The sequence below is a fragment of the Saccostrea echinata genome, unplaced genomic scaffold (assembly GCF_033153115.1).
Source record: "Saccostrea echinata isolate AGI-Se365-2 ecotype Australia unplaced genomic scaffold, CSIRO_AGI_Sech_v1 ptg000016l, whole genome shotgun sequence".
Classification (NCBI taxonomy): Eukaryota; Metazoa; Mollusca; class Bivalvia; order Ostreida; family Ostreidae; genus Saccostrea; species Saccostrea echinata.
In genome coordinates, this window is record NW_026889765.1 from 16,831,626 (window position 1) to 16,848,567 (window position 16,942).

The 16,942-nt window shown below is 33.9% G+C and overlaps 2 protein-coding genes across 2 annotated transcripts; one reads left to right on the plus strand and one right to left on the minus strand.

The window, feature by feature from the left end:
* Positions 1-6,880: 6,880 nt before the first annotated feature.
* LOC133188191 (uncharacterized) lies at positions 6,881-7,891 on the minus strand. Its single transcript, XM_061323570.1, has one exon. It carries the CDS (start codon positions 7,889-7,891, stop codon positions 6,881-6,883), a length of 1,011 nt encoding a protein of 336 aa, XP_061179554.1.
* Positions 7,892-14,386: 6,495 nt separating this feature from the next.
* LOC133188519 (uncharacterized) lies at positions 14,387-16,101 on the plus strand. The gene has a single exon (XM_061323987.1). It carries the CDS (start codon positions 14,399-14,401, stop codon positions 16,061-16,063), a length of 1,665 nt encoding a protein of 554 aa, XP_061179971.1. The 5' UTR covers positions 14,387-14,398; the 3' UTR covers positions 16,064-16,101.
* The last annotated feature ends 841 nt before the right edge of the window (positions 16,102-16,942 follow it).

Consider the following 16,942-nt stretch of genomic DNA (forward strand, 5'->3'; position numbering starts at 1 on the left):
GTAGTTTTCGGGGAATTAAAAAGTTTAGATAACATCCCTTATTCACCCATTTAATGATGATTTAAGGACATAACCGGAATAAATCTTAGAGATTCTGTGTCATCATGTGTCAGGGAAACAGAACCCCATAAACCTAGAGCTTCACCGTGGATTTTACACAAAAACGTTATTTTCCAGAATGACAAAAAATAGGGCAGTATCCTGATACATCCATTTTAATGATGAGTTAATTTAAAGCATAACCAGGTACAGTCTTAGAGATTCTGTGGACACAGTCATAATGTTGGTCTGAATCATCCAGAAAAGGGGCGTCTCCACGTACTAGGAACACACTAACTTAATGTCCAATTCATTGTGGATTATCTCTTTCAGAGAACTAAAATTTTTTACAAAAGTTATGTATCAAATGAATCATTGATTTCACAAGATTTTTTCCTCGTCAGAGAGAATGAAATTCTCCGTTCACTGTACGTCCTTATAGTTTCTTTTTATTTCCTTTTGCTACAGAATCACATCTTTGACTTTGTCGGCTGGGGTCATATTTGACATCTGTCTACCTACGCAGAATCAGATGGGGACCAAAAGTCACCGACGAGAGAGTGGACATCGCCAGTCATACAAATCACGTAAAGTTTCCCTGTTTTAAAACCTTGTGGAATAAAATTGGGTTTTGACTTTATTCCAATAAATCTCATTCTTGATTTGCAACTCATACACATCAGTGTGGCAAACATAGATAAAAAAATCTAGTAGCGCATTTTTTTTAACTCAAATGACCTGTCTGTGTAGGTTCATTTTGAGACGTTTTGAAATACCGCAATATATTGGTGTTACAGAGTGGGATTTCCCTCGATAGTAGGATAATGCGTTACTTTGAATTGGTTGTGTGTATAGATATATTAAAAGATATCTTTTATTTCTATTACAAAATAAATTCAAAGAACCTTGGCCTTATTACATGGTTTTAAAATACCATTAAAACATCTGAAACATTGGTAGTCATTTGCTCCTTCTTTCTTGCCAGGACAAAGGTGCAAGTTCAGCAAAATCTTGACAACTTGTATTAATAATAAATGCATCTAAATTAATCAAAAAAGTTATAGATTATAATTTTATTATTCATAATGGTTCAAATCCATTTTGTGAAAGTATGTTGGTTATATCTTTCTCTATTTCATCTGGATTTTTGAGCAAAAAAAAGTTGGAGTCTTTTCTTGTTCGAAAAAATAACCAAAAAACCATTAGAGAACCATCAAAATACGCGAATTTTGCACAATGCACTAAAATATCTATTTGATCATTAAGTTAATTTAATTTCCATTTGCGTCCTAGAAAAAAAATATAAAAATAGTGCAATAATTAAAGAAGAGGTTTCTATAAGGCTGTTTTTTTGGTCCATGTTTTTTGCGAAAAATGAAATTGGATTGTCTTCAAGTTTAAACTTATTTTCATTATTTTCAACATGTCTAATTTTGTGCTGTATATTTTTTGTGAGAATAAAATTCGGATAATATTGGAATAAACGATGAAAGTATGGTACCTTCAACCACTTTAACTTTGAGTATATAGGAAATTTTGGAGGGTTGTGTTGTTTAACTTCCTAGTACGTGTTGCATTGAGAACCAAAACCATATTTTGATAATTGATTACGTATATGTACAGGAACATTGTACAGGAATATGGTTGTGGTTCGCAATGGAACACGCACTAAGATACAAATGACTTTGCTAATTTTGCAATTTGTTGAGTTGTGGTTAATTCATTCAAATATTTAAAGTGATCGATACATATTCATGACATGGTCCAATTAATCAAACAGATTAATTATACCCCCGCTTCGAAGGAGAGGGGGGTAAACTGTTTTACCCTTGTGTATCTGTCTGTCTGTCAGTCTGTCTAGCTGTGTGTCTGTCTGTAACAAATTTTCATCGCAGTTTTCTCGGCAACTACTAATAATAGATTCTTTATGCTTTTAGCACACTCTTTATTTAGGCATGTCATATGGTGGGATTCATTTTTGTATGCATCCAATGTCCACTTCCTGTTTATCTGTGCGTCTGTCTGTACCAAATTTCTGTTGCAGTTTTCTCGACAAATACTCATTGCAGATGCTTGAAATTTTAGCACAGTCTTTTAGGCATGTCATATAGTGGGATCCATGAGAGCCTATCAGAGCGGGGGTATTATTATTGGTGAGCATTGGCTCACGGACTTTTTGTTATATAAGCATAATTATGATGTCATGAAAGAAAAATTTATCCTATTTATTATAATATGCCTGTGTCGGTCTGTGAGGAAAACCACAACTTTGACATTAGAGACGGTTGTTGCAATATGTAAAGATCAAGCTCAGACTTATTGTTTCACAGTAAACAAAATAATTGTTTAATGAAAATCTAAGTCAGTTTCTTGCTTTGGGTATGTTGCTGCCTCACACATTTAACGTATGTTTTTTTTCCATTTCTAAAACCAAATGCCATCAGTACCCGGCTCTTTTAAACTTAATGTGAATTTGAATTTTACAAGATGCTGTTGATGATGTAGTTTGTACCTCGATCAGTCTAAAATTTATTGCTCATATGACCAGTGGTATTATCAATGATTGAGTCAGTTGTATAGTTTTGAAAAAAGAAATGCTGAAAGTCCCTACCATAACCTGTTTATCCGTTTATATCTCCTTTGTGGTGAATTGCGAGAAAGAAATATTTTCTGTACATTTTACACTTGGATATTGAAGATAAATGTGCAATTCAACACGTATCTTTACTGTTGCAAAGACCTGTAATCTGCGACTGGAGGACTCCTCAGATGTCAGGGGAGATTTTCTGAATGGTCATCCCTGGGACACAGTAGTAACTACTTAAATGAAGACATTCTGACACTCTCTCCTTTTTTTGAGATCGATATGTAAATAGCCACACAAAGTAAAGGTAGAAAAAAAGTTACCTCCAAATAAAACAAACAGAATCTCTAAATGTAAACTAATATAATGCTGGTCTGTTGAGAGCAAGAATTCAATCATAATCAATCATATCTTCATGAGATATCTGTAGATACTAGTATCTATCAATGACACTTATCATTTACCCCCAATCACTGGTTATTATTGACAGTGCAAAGTATTATCAAGAACTATTGTTTGATGTACACAATTTGGTACCTGCGGTTTCAAAAACATTTCGAAGATACGTTCCTCACGAAAATGGGCACAGACATGGATTCAAATGATAAATCATTAGAATATAAAAATGTATATAAAATGAAGTTTGAGAATAGACACATCTTCCATCGAATTTCTATAAATAAAATATAATATTACACAAGTGTATGGGAATTGCTATTTTTATACCTATAAATCCTTATGCATGATATACATGTAAATAATGTATAACTGCCTGTTTATTATTAGTGCATAGTATACACTTTCAGAATCAATTCTAAATGCACAATGAATTTTTATTCCAAAAATCCCATTAGCCATGCAAAAGAATTTAAGAGATTTTTACACTTTTTAGGTGTCTATCTAAATCAAATACTTAGAAATCGGTGTGCTTACTTGCGTAGAGGTCTTTTTTCTAAACTTGTAAACGTATGTAGGACTTGCAAGCAACGTTGTTATTTTAATGATACGTCACAATATATGATATTTCTTAAAATTAAAAGCTTTTGTTTTCATGACTGATTATTTTTCATATCTTTTTATGTTATTATAAATAGCAAATATATCGAACAAGAAAGCGTACACCATTTCCATCGAATTTTTATGGCTACAATTACAGAAATTTTCTTTTCCAAAACAATATTTTATTTTTCAATTAGCCTTTTGTGTTACTTCAGCCCTGTTCTATGTTCCCTGGTGATATACTGTTAATCTTTCTTTGGTTTTTCACAATGAATTGTCTACTACATGTAATAAATAGTCATAACCCTCTTAAACGCTTTTAGAGGGACCCTTTAGATACCCCTTGGTCATGTGACAAATATACGTTGGTTTTGCAAATAAATATAACAGAGGAAACATAACTAGACATTACTAAATAAATTAATTTAAAATTCATAATGAGCCTAAAACAGCTAGCCTTATTGAGCCCTGTCCTTTGTTGTCTTGTGAAAATAGCTGTTGTATTCAGGAGATTTACAACATTTTATTAATTGGTTGTCAAAACATGATAACCATATTCTTTTCAAGCATGGATCCAGGAATTTTTTCCAGGGGGGGGGGGGACAAAAAAGATTCCAACCCAGAAAATTCTTGACAAGCAAAAAAAAAAAAAAAAGAAAAAAAGAAAAAAAAAAAAAGGAAAAAAAGAAAGAAAATCAAAACAAAACAAAAATAAAAAAACAGAAACAAAAACAAAAACAAAACCCCCGTAAAATCCAGTTCCTAAACGTGAAAAACACCTATTTCGTGGTGGTGATGGTGGGGTCCACGTTTTCTAGGGGGGTCCAAAGTCATTTTTTGTCTGCTTCAGTATATACTTTTAATACCTCTGCAAATTCCATCGGGGGTCCGGACCCCCCGACCCCTCCTCCCCCCACACACACTCTAGATCAGCGCATGCTTTTGCGTTTTGCATTAATTTACTGGTACTGGGTGGGAATAAAACCATCATATAGAACATGCCATCTATTATGAATTATTCTGTATTTGATTTTGTGTGAACGAGACGGAGAAGCTGAGTGTTACTCTAAGTCACGCACAAAACACCTGTTTCAAGAATTGGTGGCTGGTATAAGACATAGTATTATTTTTTTAATTAATTCGTGGGCACAAAAAAAAATTTATAACCATGTACAGGTCCCATAACAGCCACCGAAGGGGATTATTTAATTCATTATAAATATTTTATTCTTTAGTGATCAGTACATTTGTAAGGCTCTCGTATGGGGGGGGGGGGGGGTTCTACACGTGTCTTTATAGTATATCGTTCTGGAGAATGAAACAATTGTTCAAAATTAATTTTCATCGTAAGCAGACGTTGACATGATTCTAGAACATACCAAAAGGTTGATTTGTAATTTATCCCCGACAAAACTTTAAAGGGTATATGCAAAGGCCACTGCAATAATTTCTGTTTGTTACGAACGCCATAAAAAACCGCATCGAAATCCATGCAGTAGTTACAGAGTTATTCCGCTTGTAAAATGTCTATTTTTACCTGTACCGGAAATCCAATCAAGAGAAAATAGAAACACCCGAAAACGAGGCTCAGTTTGTGTGACGTCACAAAGAGGACGATGGCGGCGAATACAGATAGTGTTTATAGCGATTATAGCGACGAAAACAGCGATAGAGACTGTGGTTCATCAAGTTTTGAGGAAATGATCGATAAGATGACCAATTTGGGTACACAACCTTATCTTTTTGAGCCTGAAGCGAGTACAGACGAGGAAGCTACGGCAGCTAGTCCTTCGGAAGCCACAAATCAAGATCGAATTGGGAACAATGACTGGTAGTTATCTATCCTATATTTGATCTTATTAAGATTTTTTATTATTATTTCTTACATTGAAGTAAACCTATGTCTTCATGTTCAATTATAAATATAAATTTCCTGTTATCTTTACTACAATGACTGTATACATTCGCTTCATTACGTTAAAGCATGAATATTGCAGCATTATGTATAGTTACAAGCACTCATTGTAACTCAGCTTTAATTAATGTATTTTGCAGAGTATCAACCTTTTTTTACTTTATCGCAAACAACTCACTTTTCGTTTAACTGAAATGATCTATCAGGTTACATCACTTCTCAAATGGAGGGGCAGAAAAAATAATTGAAAAGCAGAAGACCAAAAGTAACAAATTCTTAAATACTGGTGTATATGTGTATGTAGTGTGTGAAAGGGAGGTGTTCAGATACCATTCTCAGTCTCAGAAATAAAATCCCCGTACAGTAGTGTGGTATTTACAGCTCAGACACATGTGGTAAAAAGGAAAGGGGAGGCCTGTCTTGGAATGGAAATTTTCAAACAAAATTTACAGTTATTTTTTTTCAGTAATGTTTGATTTATTCAGAACAGCACTTTTAAAGACATAGTTTGAATTTAAGACTTAGGTATTTAATACAATGTTAGTAATAATACTTGGAATCATATATCAGTCAATTCATATATGAAGTTTGTGTTACATGTACGCATGATCACAATCTGTCCCATTAATTTTGTAAAAACTCCGTGAATAACAGGTACTCTAATTACATGTATTAAGAAAGTAATATAAAAAAAATCACAAAAAGATATGCTACCTTTCTACATGTTTTAACCACAACACAAAACGAAATCTCAGGATAATCTATTAATCACAAACACGCAAACTTAAACAAACGAGAATGATGGATTTTAAATTATAACAAAACTTTTATTCCCAAAGGAAAATGAAATCTCTGTCAATGACTGAACACAACGTTCATTCTAAAATTCTAAAATTTTTGGAAATAAGTTAACTGAATTGAATTTTACTGTTCTATATAGATTACGAAAAAAAATTATTGGTTTTTTTCGTTGGAACGAAATAAATATATTGTTTATGTAGCCGTTATCTTCAGCGATTTCGAACATAAGAAATTAAAAGAAATATATATATATATATATATATATATATATATATATATATATATATATATATATATATATATATATATATATATATATATATATATATATATATAAAGTCGAAATATTTAAAACACACACACACACACCCTCTCACAAACACACACACACACACACAATTAGAAATAAGAATGTCTGGATAACTGCTACGTCGATATTTGTTTGTAAAAGAAATTATTTTCAGTTAATTAAGGTATTAGTATTGGAATATAGAACTCGTATCACAAGTGTAGTAGATGTATATTGTCATCAAACTTCTTCCTTATTGTAAGTACTTTATTCTCTTGATCATTGCTGTATTACACTCCCCCACCATTAACTCCCCTTCCCTAACGATACACACGGCGCGTGGTCTCCGTATCTTCTGATCAAGATTGATGTATCTCAGGAATCGGCCGTCCCTGTCCAGCATGTGAATCTTGTCTCCTTCAAAGTCAGTGATGATGATGTGATGCATGCTGTCTGTGGTAAGGGAGCTAGCATCGAATTCCTTCTTGGATGCTTTGTTCCCTGTGTAAGAGAACCTGAATATTCCAAACTTATCAACAACTGTGACGGCTTTTTTATCCCAGTCAGCTACACAAACGTCGCCGTTACCATTCTCCACCACGTAATTTGTTTTTCCAAACAGAGGCTGGTACTGGGAGTCGTATTGGATTTCCTGCAGCACGTCACCGGAACAGCTATACCTTACGACCTTGGACTCTGTTTTATCTGTCGACAGGAGACAGACCAGGAAGTCGCGTGCTGCAGTACAGGTGATTCCGCGAGGACTCCATTCACCAGTAGGGAATAACGTTTCTACTTTACCGTTTATTACTTTCTTCACGGTCTCGTCATTTGTATCGGTGTACACCACATGTCCATCATGAAGAGTCAGGTACATGCTGGTATCTGTGATAGTGGCAGTGTCGTGGAGACGTCCCTGGAGATCAAACAGCTTGAGCTCTCTACTATCTCCTCCTGCCCACACTCTGTCATCACCGAGGGGAACCATGTCATACAGCCGGTTGTTGTTTTCTATGTCAGCTGGGAACTCTGTATCAAAGGCGGAAAGAACTGTAGGTACATCTAAAGCTTGTCGTGATGAAGAGATTGGGACTTGTTGTGTCAGATCATCGAAAGGTAGTTTGTGCGATTCTAGTGTTTCTACGTAACCGAAATACGATGTTGTATAACTTTCGTTAAACTTAAAAGGTTGGAAAAATGCCGGCCGGGTTTCTTCTATAAAGGTTGGCATCTGTTGATTTTCAAGTTCAAGCTTAAGTTCCATTAAATCAGAAACGTCTCTGGATTTCGCCAAGCTGAAGACTCTTTGTTTTAGGTTTTTCAATTTCTTCACTATTTCTTCAAACTCTTTTTTCTGCTTCAATAATTCTCCTGCATGCTTTTCCTGCAATTTATTGAGGTCATTGTGCAGTGTTATCTCTGCTTTATCAATCTCTCGATGTCATTCTTTGGCATGGGATGAAATGTTATCTTTGGTCTGTTTATAGGCTTGTGGAAGTGCTGTAAATCTTTTACTTATGTGATCGAGAATTTTCTCCAATTTTGATCGCATGGACTGTAGCCGCTCATTTTCGTTTGTGATAAAATCTGATATTAAGTCGACTTTCTCGGATAATTCACATATTTCATGTGTCTTGTGCCTGATTGATGCACATAAGACACAAATAGGAATGTCACATGTCTTGCAGAAGGCGCTGAACTGTTGATGTGGGTGGGTCAGGCATTCTTCACCCTCGGATTTATTTTGTTCGCTGTATTTTGTAACATCATGACCATTTACTGATTTTAATAACAAATGGGGCCCTACACATGTGCTGCATAAATTAACGGCACATCTTTTGCACGTGAAGTTGACAGGACTTTTACAAGTATCGCATTCCAGGTAGTGTTGTCCTTGACTTAAATTTGAGGACGCCATTTTTTTTTATCTTTAAAAGAAAATGAGAAAAAAAAACCCTGAAAATATGAGTTTTAGTCAAAACTATGTACACTGTACTCAATAATTTAGAGACAAGGTTATGTACCAGAACAAATCAGTTCCTTAAAATAACACTTGATTTTTTGGTTTTTAATTTAATTTCAAAGAAAAAACTTCTTACAAATATTGTGGTTTTCAGAAGGACGAATAAAGAAATAAAAGAAATAATTTTGCAGCTTGTTAATTTTCATTTAATGTTAAGGATGAAACATCATGTAATTATCCTGTTTTTCTCGTTTTCAATTTTACTTTCTTAACTCAGAGATTAATTCCTAACGCAGAGATTGCACGGAGGCGTATTGTCATAAGGAAAATTGACATGTACTTAATATATATTTAAAAAAAAATTTTTTTCTTAATTTTAGGAATATCATTGTGACATAGAAATCACCACTGTGTATTATGTAAATGTTTATGCAAATGTTTATTTCTCCGTTTTAATGCCTAGTTTTCTACCTGCCCATTTATTGATTTGACAAAAGTGTTTTCTCCAATTTACTGTTTACTACTGTCATGTCTAACAGAATTATTTGAAGTTCTATCAAGATTTTTATTTTGTGGCCTAGTTTTTGTTTAGATATATCATATAAAACAATGTTCAACTTGGTAACCCTTACTTCGGAGAGAAAAAAAAATATTTGTAGGACTGTAAAGCGATTTGTAAATTAAAAGTGAAATTTAAATACTAAACTTAAATATTGAATTTTTAACTTTTTAAAGTTACATTAGTTATTAAATATTTATTACAAACCTGCTCACAATGAATTTTCCATCTTGAACAGAAAGTTTACCCGGCCAACAAGTGAAGCTGATCATATATCGCTAACTTTTGCTCGAACAAAAGGGTGCATGCCTATATTTGTTGTGTGCCATGTTAGTTTCCACAACTGCAACAACAATTCAATAGATGCATTATATCAATATTAATAAACTGATATAACTTAGTTTTTTTCTAAATAAAATTCTATCAACATTGATTAAGTCATTAACTTTATATTACATCTACCCTTTCGTAGTCCTCAGTACACTTATTGTGCAATATATAGTCATATGATACGACAAGAAATGCATTCCAAGTGTCCTTTCTGACATATTTTATTTCGTAAAGAATATCTGCAACATGACAACTTTGTGTATATTAAACACTCAAGCGTGCAAAAGATTTGAATATTTTTGAAGAAAGGGGGGAAATGGAGATATACTAGAAAATGTAAAGAAATGAAAATATTGAATATTTGTTTAAATTCTTTTCTATTCCTCTCCAAGGAAATTTCATTCCTCTAAAGATCATGATTAACTCCTTTTGACTGCACGAGTTTATGATTTCATCATCACTCTATAGGAATTGAGTTAATTTCAACTTTTGCTGCCACTAATGAACAACAATCACACCTGACATATCTATGTCTGTATAGTAAGTTGAGGGATCTTTATCGTGCCAACACCTGCCGTTACACCAAGCCTAAGTTTTTAAGGTCTTATCCTAAGTACAAGCAACTTGCAAGTCAGAGTGCCTTGCGCTTGGCGAAGGAACAGTTGCTACCTATTTTTTTATCGACTTAGACATTGAATTTCCCTAATATGTACTTAGGCAAAGCTAGTTGACTAGATACATTTACATTATTTACATGTAAGTCTAAACAATGTCAAAATGACAGAAATCTTATTTTATCGCTTAGTGAAATATTTGTGACATGAAAAAAAAGACTTCAACAATATCTTTATATTATATGCACTAGCATCATGTTTTGTAGGTCTGTGTTTGTATAACGTAATATGCGCTCATTTATGGGACTAACTATCAATTTTTAGAAATTCTTAATCCAAAAACATTACTGTTTAGTTGAGAAGACATTTTTTTTCAGAATAAAATTCACTTAAAGGGGTAGGGGAGTCTCACAAACAAAGGTACAGTAATATGGTATGTAGAAAGACGTGTATACTTTACTGTGAAATAAAACTGATTTCAGCTTGCCACTCTCTCTGGTCAGGCTGGATGAAAACGCACCACCCTGGGGACCCATGAATCCATGGGGACCATGAACCCTCTGCAGCCGAATTCTCCAAAACCAACAATTTCTATACTAGTGGCTCTACTACAAAGGTTGAATGTTACTCTGTTTCAGTGGATGCCCCTGATTAGTTCTCGAGCGAGATCTTGTCCTGTACCCTCGACAGGAGATTCGTTTGTGACGACTCGGACAATTTCCCCATTCCATACGGAGATTACAGTATACTTCTGCACAAGTGGTACATGTAACTGTTATAAAAATCTTCACGAGTGATAATCCTTCTCTTCTAGATCTCACTTCTATTTTTATTTATAATTGGAAGATTCTGCAAGTTTCGATAAAATGACTATGCATGTAACCGAATAAAAAGGGGGGGGGGGGGGTGACGAGTGTCCTTGTTTCTTACTTTAATACGAGCAAAAAAAAAAAAAATGAAATCCTGTCTGGAAAATCAAACAAATATTTTTAACAATGTTTTATATTTAAATTTTATATTAAAGTACAAGCTATGATAATATATTAAGTTTGTAACAGTCAACATAAAAGAATTATTTAAACAAAATAAACAGGACTAAATCACCATAAGAAATACTTGAATTCAACTTACGGGTGGTTGCATGAATATACGGGGATATATACGGCAAACCTTTGTTACATACACCGTCTTCAAAACCATGTCTTTTCGGCACGTAATCGCAAGTGCGTTGCGGGGAAAAGAGTAACAAATGTAATGCTACTATTACGTCACAGACAGCGCAAATGGCAAAGAGTTAAAGACTATAAAATGGCTTGTATAATTTTCTTTTAAAGTACAAATGGTTTAAGATTGTCTCTCCTTTTACTTCATTAATTGCATGATTTTCCCTGGTAAGCTTCACTGAAGTTTTCAAAATATTTAATTCCTCTCTGTTACTTTGACATTATCAACCAAAGAAACTTGATGAGGAAACACAATATCACAAACAGTTGACAGTGCCAAATACAAGGACAAGTACATACAGTCAAACCTCCTTATCTCGAACTCAAATCAACCAAGAAGAAACTTCGAGATATCCGAGGCTTCAAGGGTAAAATACTTAAGGAATAAGTGATTTCGAAATCCAAAGTACCCACAGTATTCCAGATAATTGTGTTCGAGATATGAAAGTTTAACTGTATATTAAGATGATAAATCTCAAGTTCTTAGCACAAAAAAATATGGAAAATTCGCAAGGTTGATGCAGTGTAGACCAGGACAGAACTGCAGCTTATGAACAGCTGTCCAGTGTTCGTACTCCATTCCATCAGATGTTGGATTATCTTTGTTTATTCATGAGGACCACCTCGTCTGACACTGAGGGGGAGGAGTTATTGAGGGTGTCATGCTATCTATGGCAACAGTCTGAACGGTCTGAGCTGGTCTGGTGGTGCAATCATAAAGATCAGCTGTACCGGTTGGGTTGTTGAAGCTGTTAAAACAGATTTAAAAGTTAAAAACATAGCTGTAGTAGTTTTGAATACATTTACTGTCTAAAGAAAGTCAAATCAAAGGACTTGCGACCTTCACGAAGTATGAGGATCCGTTTTAGTATTTTCTGCCATTAAATGATATCACCTATTTGAAAATGAGATATTACCCATTCAATTTGTAATAACATCTATTCGAGTTGGTTATATCAACTATTCAGCTTTTGAATTGATGATGTCACCTATTCGAAGATATTGGTACATATATAGTCATTAAGTGATATCACCTATTCAAATATATGATATCACCTATTTGAATAAGTGATATCATCTATTAAGCTTTTGAATTTGTGATATCACTTATTGAATTATGACCTATTTGAATCAGTGATATCACCTTTGATTTGATTTTTAAAAGTTGTTTCCATTTATTTGAGTTAGTTATCTTACCTATTCAAATCAAATAGGTGATATCACCATTTCAGATAAGTGATATCAAGCAATTACAATTCCCAATAATTTTGGTACTATATACATGTAGCACACTATGAAAAATAATTTCGTCATGCTTGTGGCTCTCAGTATTGAACATCTGCTGACAATATTTGCATGTTCCCCAACTGAAAATATATTGTTATGTCCCCCTAGTTTAGAAAATTAATATAATAATTTACTTTGGGGTTGTAAGTGTGTTTCTTGTGGCTATGTCTGTGAAATACTTTCCTTTAAATGAATTTACTGAGAAGGGTCATCTATCTTCTCATATAAATCAAAACACTGGTGGTTTTGTAAGTGCGGATCGAATAGATCTAGATCACCACTGTATGACGTATACAACGAAACTTTATCTCCATTATTATAAATTCTATATAGCCTACTAAATCAAAACTGCTAGCGAAGGTGTTTTTGGAATGGCCCTCTGTAAAATGCGAACACACCTTTTCATTGTCTTCATTTTCATTTCATCATCTCTTTATTTTATTTTTTCATATATAATATGTTACATGTATGTGTGATATTACTTTATGAGTTGCAGAAAAAGTTGAAATTAATACAATATATTGTGATAAAAATCATAACACTTGTGCAGTCAAAGAGAATTAAACATTAAATCATTTTGAGGATATGCTTTACATATACCAATTAAATTGTCGTGAGGATAAAAAGAGAAGAATTTTAAAAAAATTCGTTCATTATCTTCATTTTCATTTTAAGTCTTGTATATGCTTTAGTGCTTAATTTACATGTACAACTTGCCTGTTTATGAAAGGAAGGTAGACACAGTTTCAGGCTAGCACTGCATTTTGTGTCATATCATATTACTTTATCTTGCAAAATAGTGTACAGAAGGCTCCGAAAGGGTACATGTAACATAAATTAAAGAATTAATTAATGTTGATAATTTTTGATATATAAATTATGTAAATTATATTAGATTATTAATGTTAATATAATGCATTTATTGATTTGTGGATGCAGTTGTGGAAACTTTCATGCAACACATCACATATATATGCATGCACCCAAATTTAAGTGATATATGATCAGCGCACTTGGTAGCCAGGTAAGCTGTTACCTGTACATAATGGAGGATTGATCGTGAAGAGGTTTGTAATAAAAATTTAATGTAACTTTAATAAGTTATCAATTTAACATTTTAAGTTTTGTGTAATTTAATTTAAGCTTTTGCTTACAAATCGTATAACTTGAGTACAAATATTTTTTTCTCTAAGAAATAAGAGCGACCTAGCCATACATATTTTATATGTGATGTTTAAGCAAAACTAGGTCACAAAATTAGAATTGACAGAACTTCAGATAATTCTGTGAGTTTTGACATAGGTTGAATGTAAATTGACGACAACACTCATGTCAAATCAGTGAATATGCACTAGATAACTTCAGAACGCAGTGGGGAAAATGCCTAAAAAAATATACTTAAAAAGATTTTTTTTTAAATTACAATTTTTATCATGCCAAAACCCTCCGTGCAAAATTTGCGTTGGATATTAATTTCTAATTTAAGATATGAAAATTTCAAACAGATTAGAATTATTGCATAATGTTTAATACTTAATTTTAACTTGAAAATGAATAAGCTGCAAAGTTATTTTTTATATGTAAATAACAATAATTGTTAGAATTTTCCTCTTAAAACTGAAACAGAAGCAGAACTAGTCTTCTTTTTTGAAAAGTGATAATCTTACACGTAGGAGTTTAGATGATATCCTGATTTAATATATGGTACATGACCTCATTTCTATTAAAACATTGTTTTAAAAAATGGACTTACATTCATAATTTATATTTTTCCCCATTTCGTTTTAAAGATAAGATGGCTTCCTCAAATTTAAGACAAGGACAACATTACCTAGAATGTGATATTTGTAAAAGTCCTGTCAACTTTACGTGCAAAAGATGTGCCGTTAAATTATGCAGCGCATGTGTATTACCCCACATGCATATCAATTCAGAAAATGGACATGAAGTTACAAATTTTATCGAACAAAAGAAACCTGACGTTGGAGAATGCCTGACCCACTCCAAGCAACCGTTTAGTGCTTTCTGCAAAACATGCGATATTCCTATCTGTGTCTTATGTGCATCAATCAAACACAAAACACATGACATTTGCGAATTATCCGAGAAAGTCAATGCATTATCAGATTTTATCACGAAAGAAAATGAGCAGCTGCAGTCAATGCGATCAGAATTGGAGAAAATTATCGATCATATAAGTAAAAGATCGACAGCACTTCCACAAGTCTACAAACAGGCAAAAGATAACATTTCAGCCCATGCTAGAGAATGGCATCAAGAGATTGATAAAACAGAGAAAGCATTACACAAAGACCTAGATGAATTGAAAGAAAAGCATGCAGGGATTTTATTGAAGCAGAAAAAAGAATTGGGAGAAATGCTAAAGAAACTGAAAAACCTAAAACAAACAGTATTGGCCTTGGCAAAATCCAAAGATGTCTCTGGATTAATGGAACTTAAGCTTGAACTTGAAAATCAACAGGTGCCCACCTTTATAGAAGAAACACAGCCGGCATTTTTCCAACCATGCAAGTTTAATGAAAGTTATACAACATCGTACTTCGGTTACATAGAGACACTAGAATCGTACAAACTGTCTATTGACGATCTAACACAACAAGATCAAATATCATCATCACGACAAGCTTTAGATGTACCTACAGTTCTGTCCGCATTTGATACAGAGTTCCCCACTGACAAAGAATACAACAGCCGGCTGTTTGACATGGTTCCACTGGGTGATGACAGAGTTTGGGCAGGAGGGAACAGTGAAGAGCTCAAGTTATTTGATCTCCAGGGACGTCTCCATGATACTATCACCATCACGTGCACAGCTATGTACCTGGCCCTTCATGATGGATACGTGGTGTATCCAGAACAAAGTGACAAGACCGTGAAGCAGATTATAAACGGTCATGTAGATACGTTGTTCCGTACCGGGGAGTGGGAACCTTTCGGTATCACCTGTACTGCGGCAGGGGACTTCCTGGTCTGTCTCCGATCGTCAGATCAAACAAAGTCCAAGGTCGTAAGGTACACCAGTTCCGGTGACGTGCTGCAGGAAATCCAGTATGACTCCCTTTTCCAGCCTCTGTTTGGAAAAACAAATTACGTGGTGGAGAATGGTAACGGCGATATTTGTGTAGCTGACTGGGATAAAAAAGCCGTCACAGTCGTTGATAAGTTTGGAATATTCAGGTTCTCCTATACAGGGAACAAAGCTTCCAAGGAGAATTTCAAACCTAGCTCCCTTACAACAGACAGCATGCATCACATCATCATCACTGAGTTTAACGGTGACAAGATTCACCTGCTGGACAGGGACGGTCGATTCCTGAGGTACATCATACCTGATCAGGGGATACGGAGACCACGGGCCGTTTGTGTCGTTAAGGAGGGAGAGTTAATGGTGGGGGAGTGTTTAACGGGAATTATCAAGAGAATTAAGTACTTACAATAAGGAGGATGTTTGAAGACAAAATATCTCCTTCAAAAGTGATGCGAGTTCTATATTCCATTACTAATACCTTAATTAATTGAAAATGATTTCTTTTACAAAAAAATATCGACGTAGAAGTTATCAAGACATTCTGCTTTCGTTTTTGGATATTTCAACCTTATCTACATTTCTTTTAATTACTTTATTATGTTCGAACTCACTGAAGATAGCTAAATAAACAATATATTCATTGAGTTCGAACGAAAAAAAAATGTTTGTACCCTATACAGAGCAGTTAAATTCAAATCAATTAACTTATGTCCAAAGATTTTAGAATTTTAGAGTGATTGTTGTGTACATTCAATGACAGAAATTTCAGTAACCTTTGTGAATAAAAGTTTTGTAATACTTTAAAATCCCTTATTCTCGTGTGTTCAAATTTGCGTGTTTGTGAATAAAAGAGTATCTTGAAATTTTGTTTTTTGGTTGAAACGTGTAGAAAGGCAGCATATCTTTTTGTGATTTTCTTAATATTACTTTCTTAACACACGTAGTTAGAGTACTTCTTGTCTTTTTGCATGTAATAACTAAAACATTTATTATATGATTGAATAATTCCTATCTCTCTGATTGGCTAAGATCCAGCTATGTAGAAAAAATATTAGGTTATATTCACCTGCACGTGACCTTCGAGGTGAATATAAGGATTTATTTTCTCTACATTGGTCTAAAAAAAGATTGGGAAATTCCAAATTGATACAAATAGTTTTGGAAAGCTATTTCACTTGCTACCGACTTCCAGTCAGGTCAGCACAGGAAAAGGAAATAAATAATTTTGGGTGGGGTGGTTGGGGGTGCAAGGGCCCCCAACACTTTTTTAATGTAAATTTTTCTTTTAAT

Bases quoted from the DNA above. Each gene is read 5' to 3' on its own strand.
- LOC133188519 (XM_061323987.1), top strand. From the start codon at position 14,399: ATGGCTTCCTCAAATTTAAGACAAGGACAACATTACCTAGAATGTGAT.
- LOC133188191 (XM_061323570.1), bottom strand. From the start codon at position 7,891: ATGGAACTTAAGCTTGAACTTGAAAATCAACAGATGCCAACCTTTATA.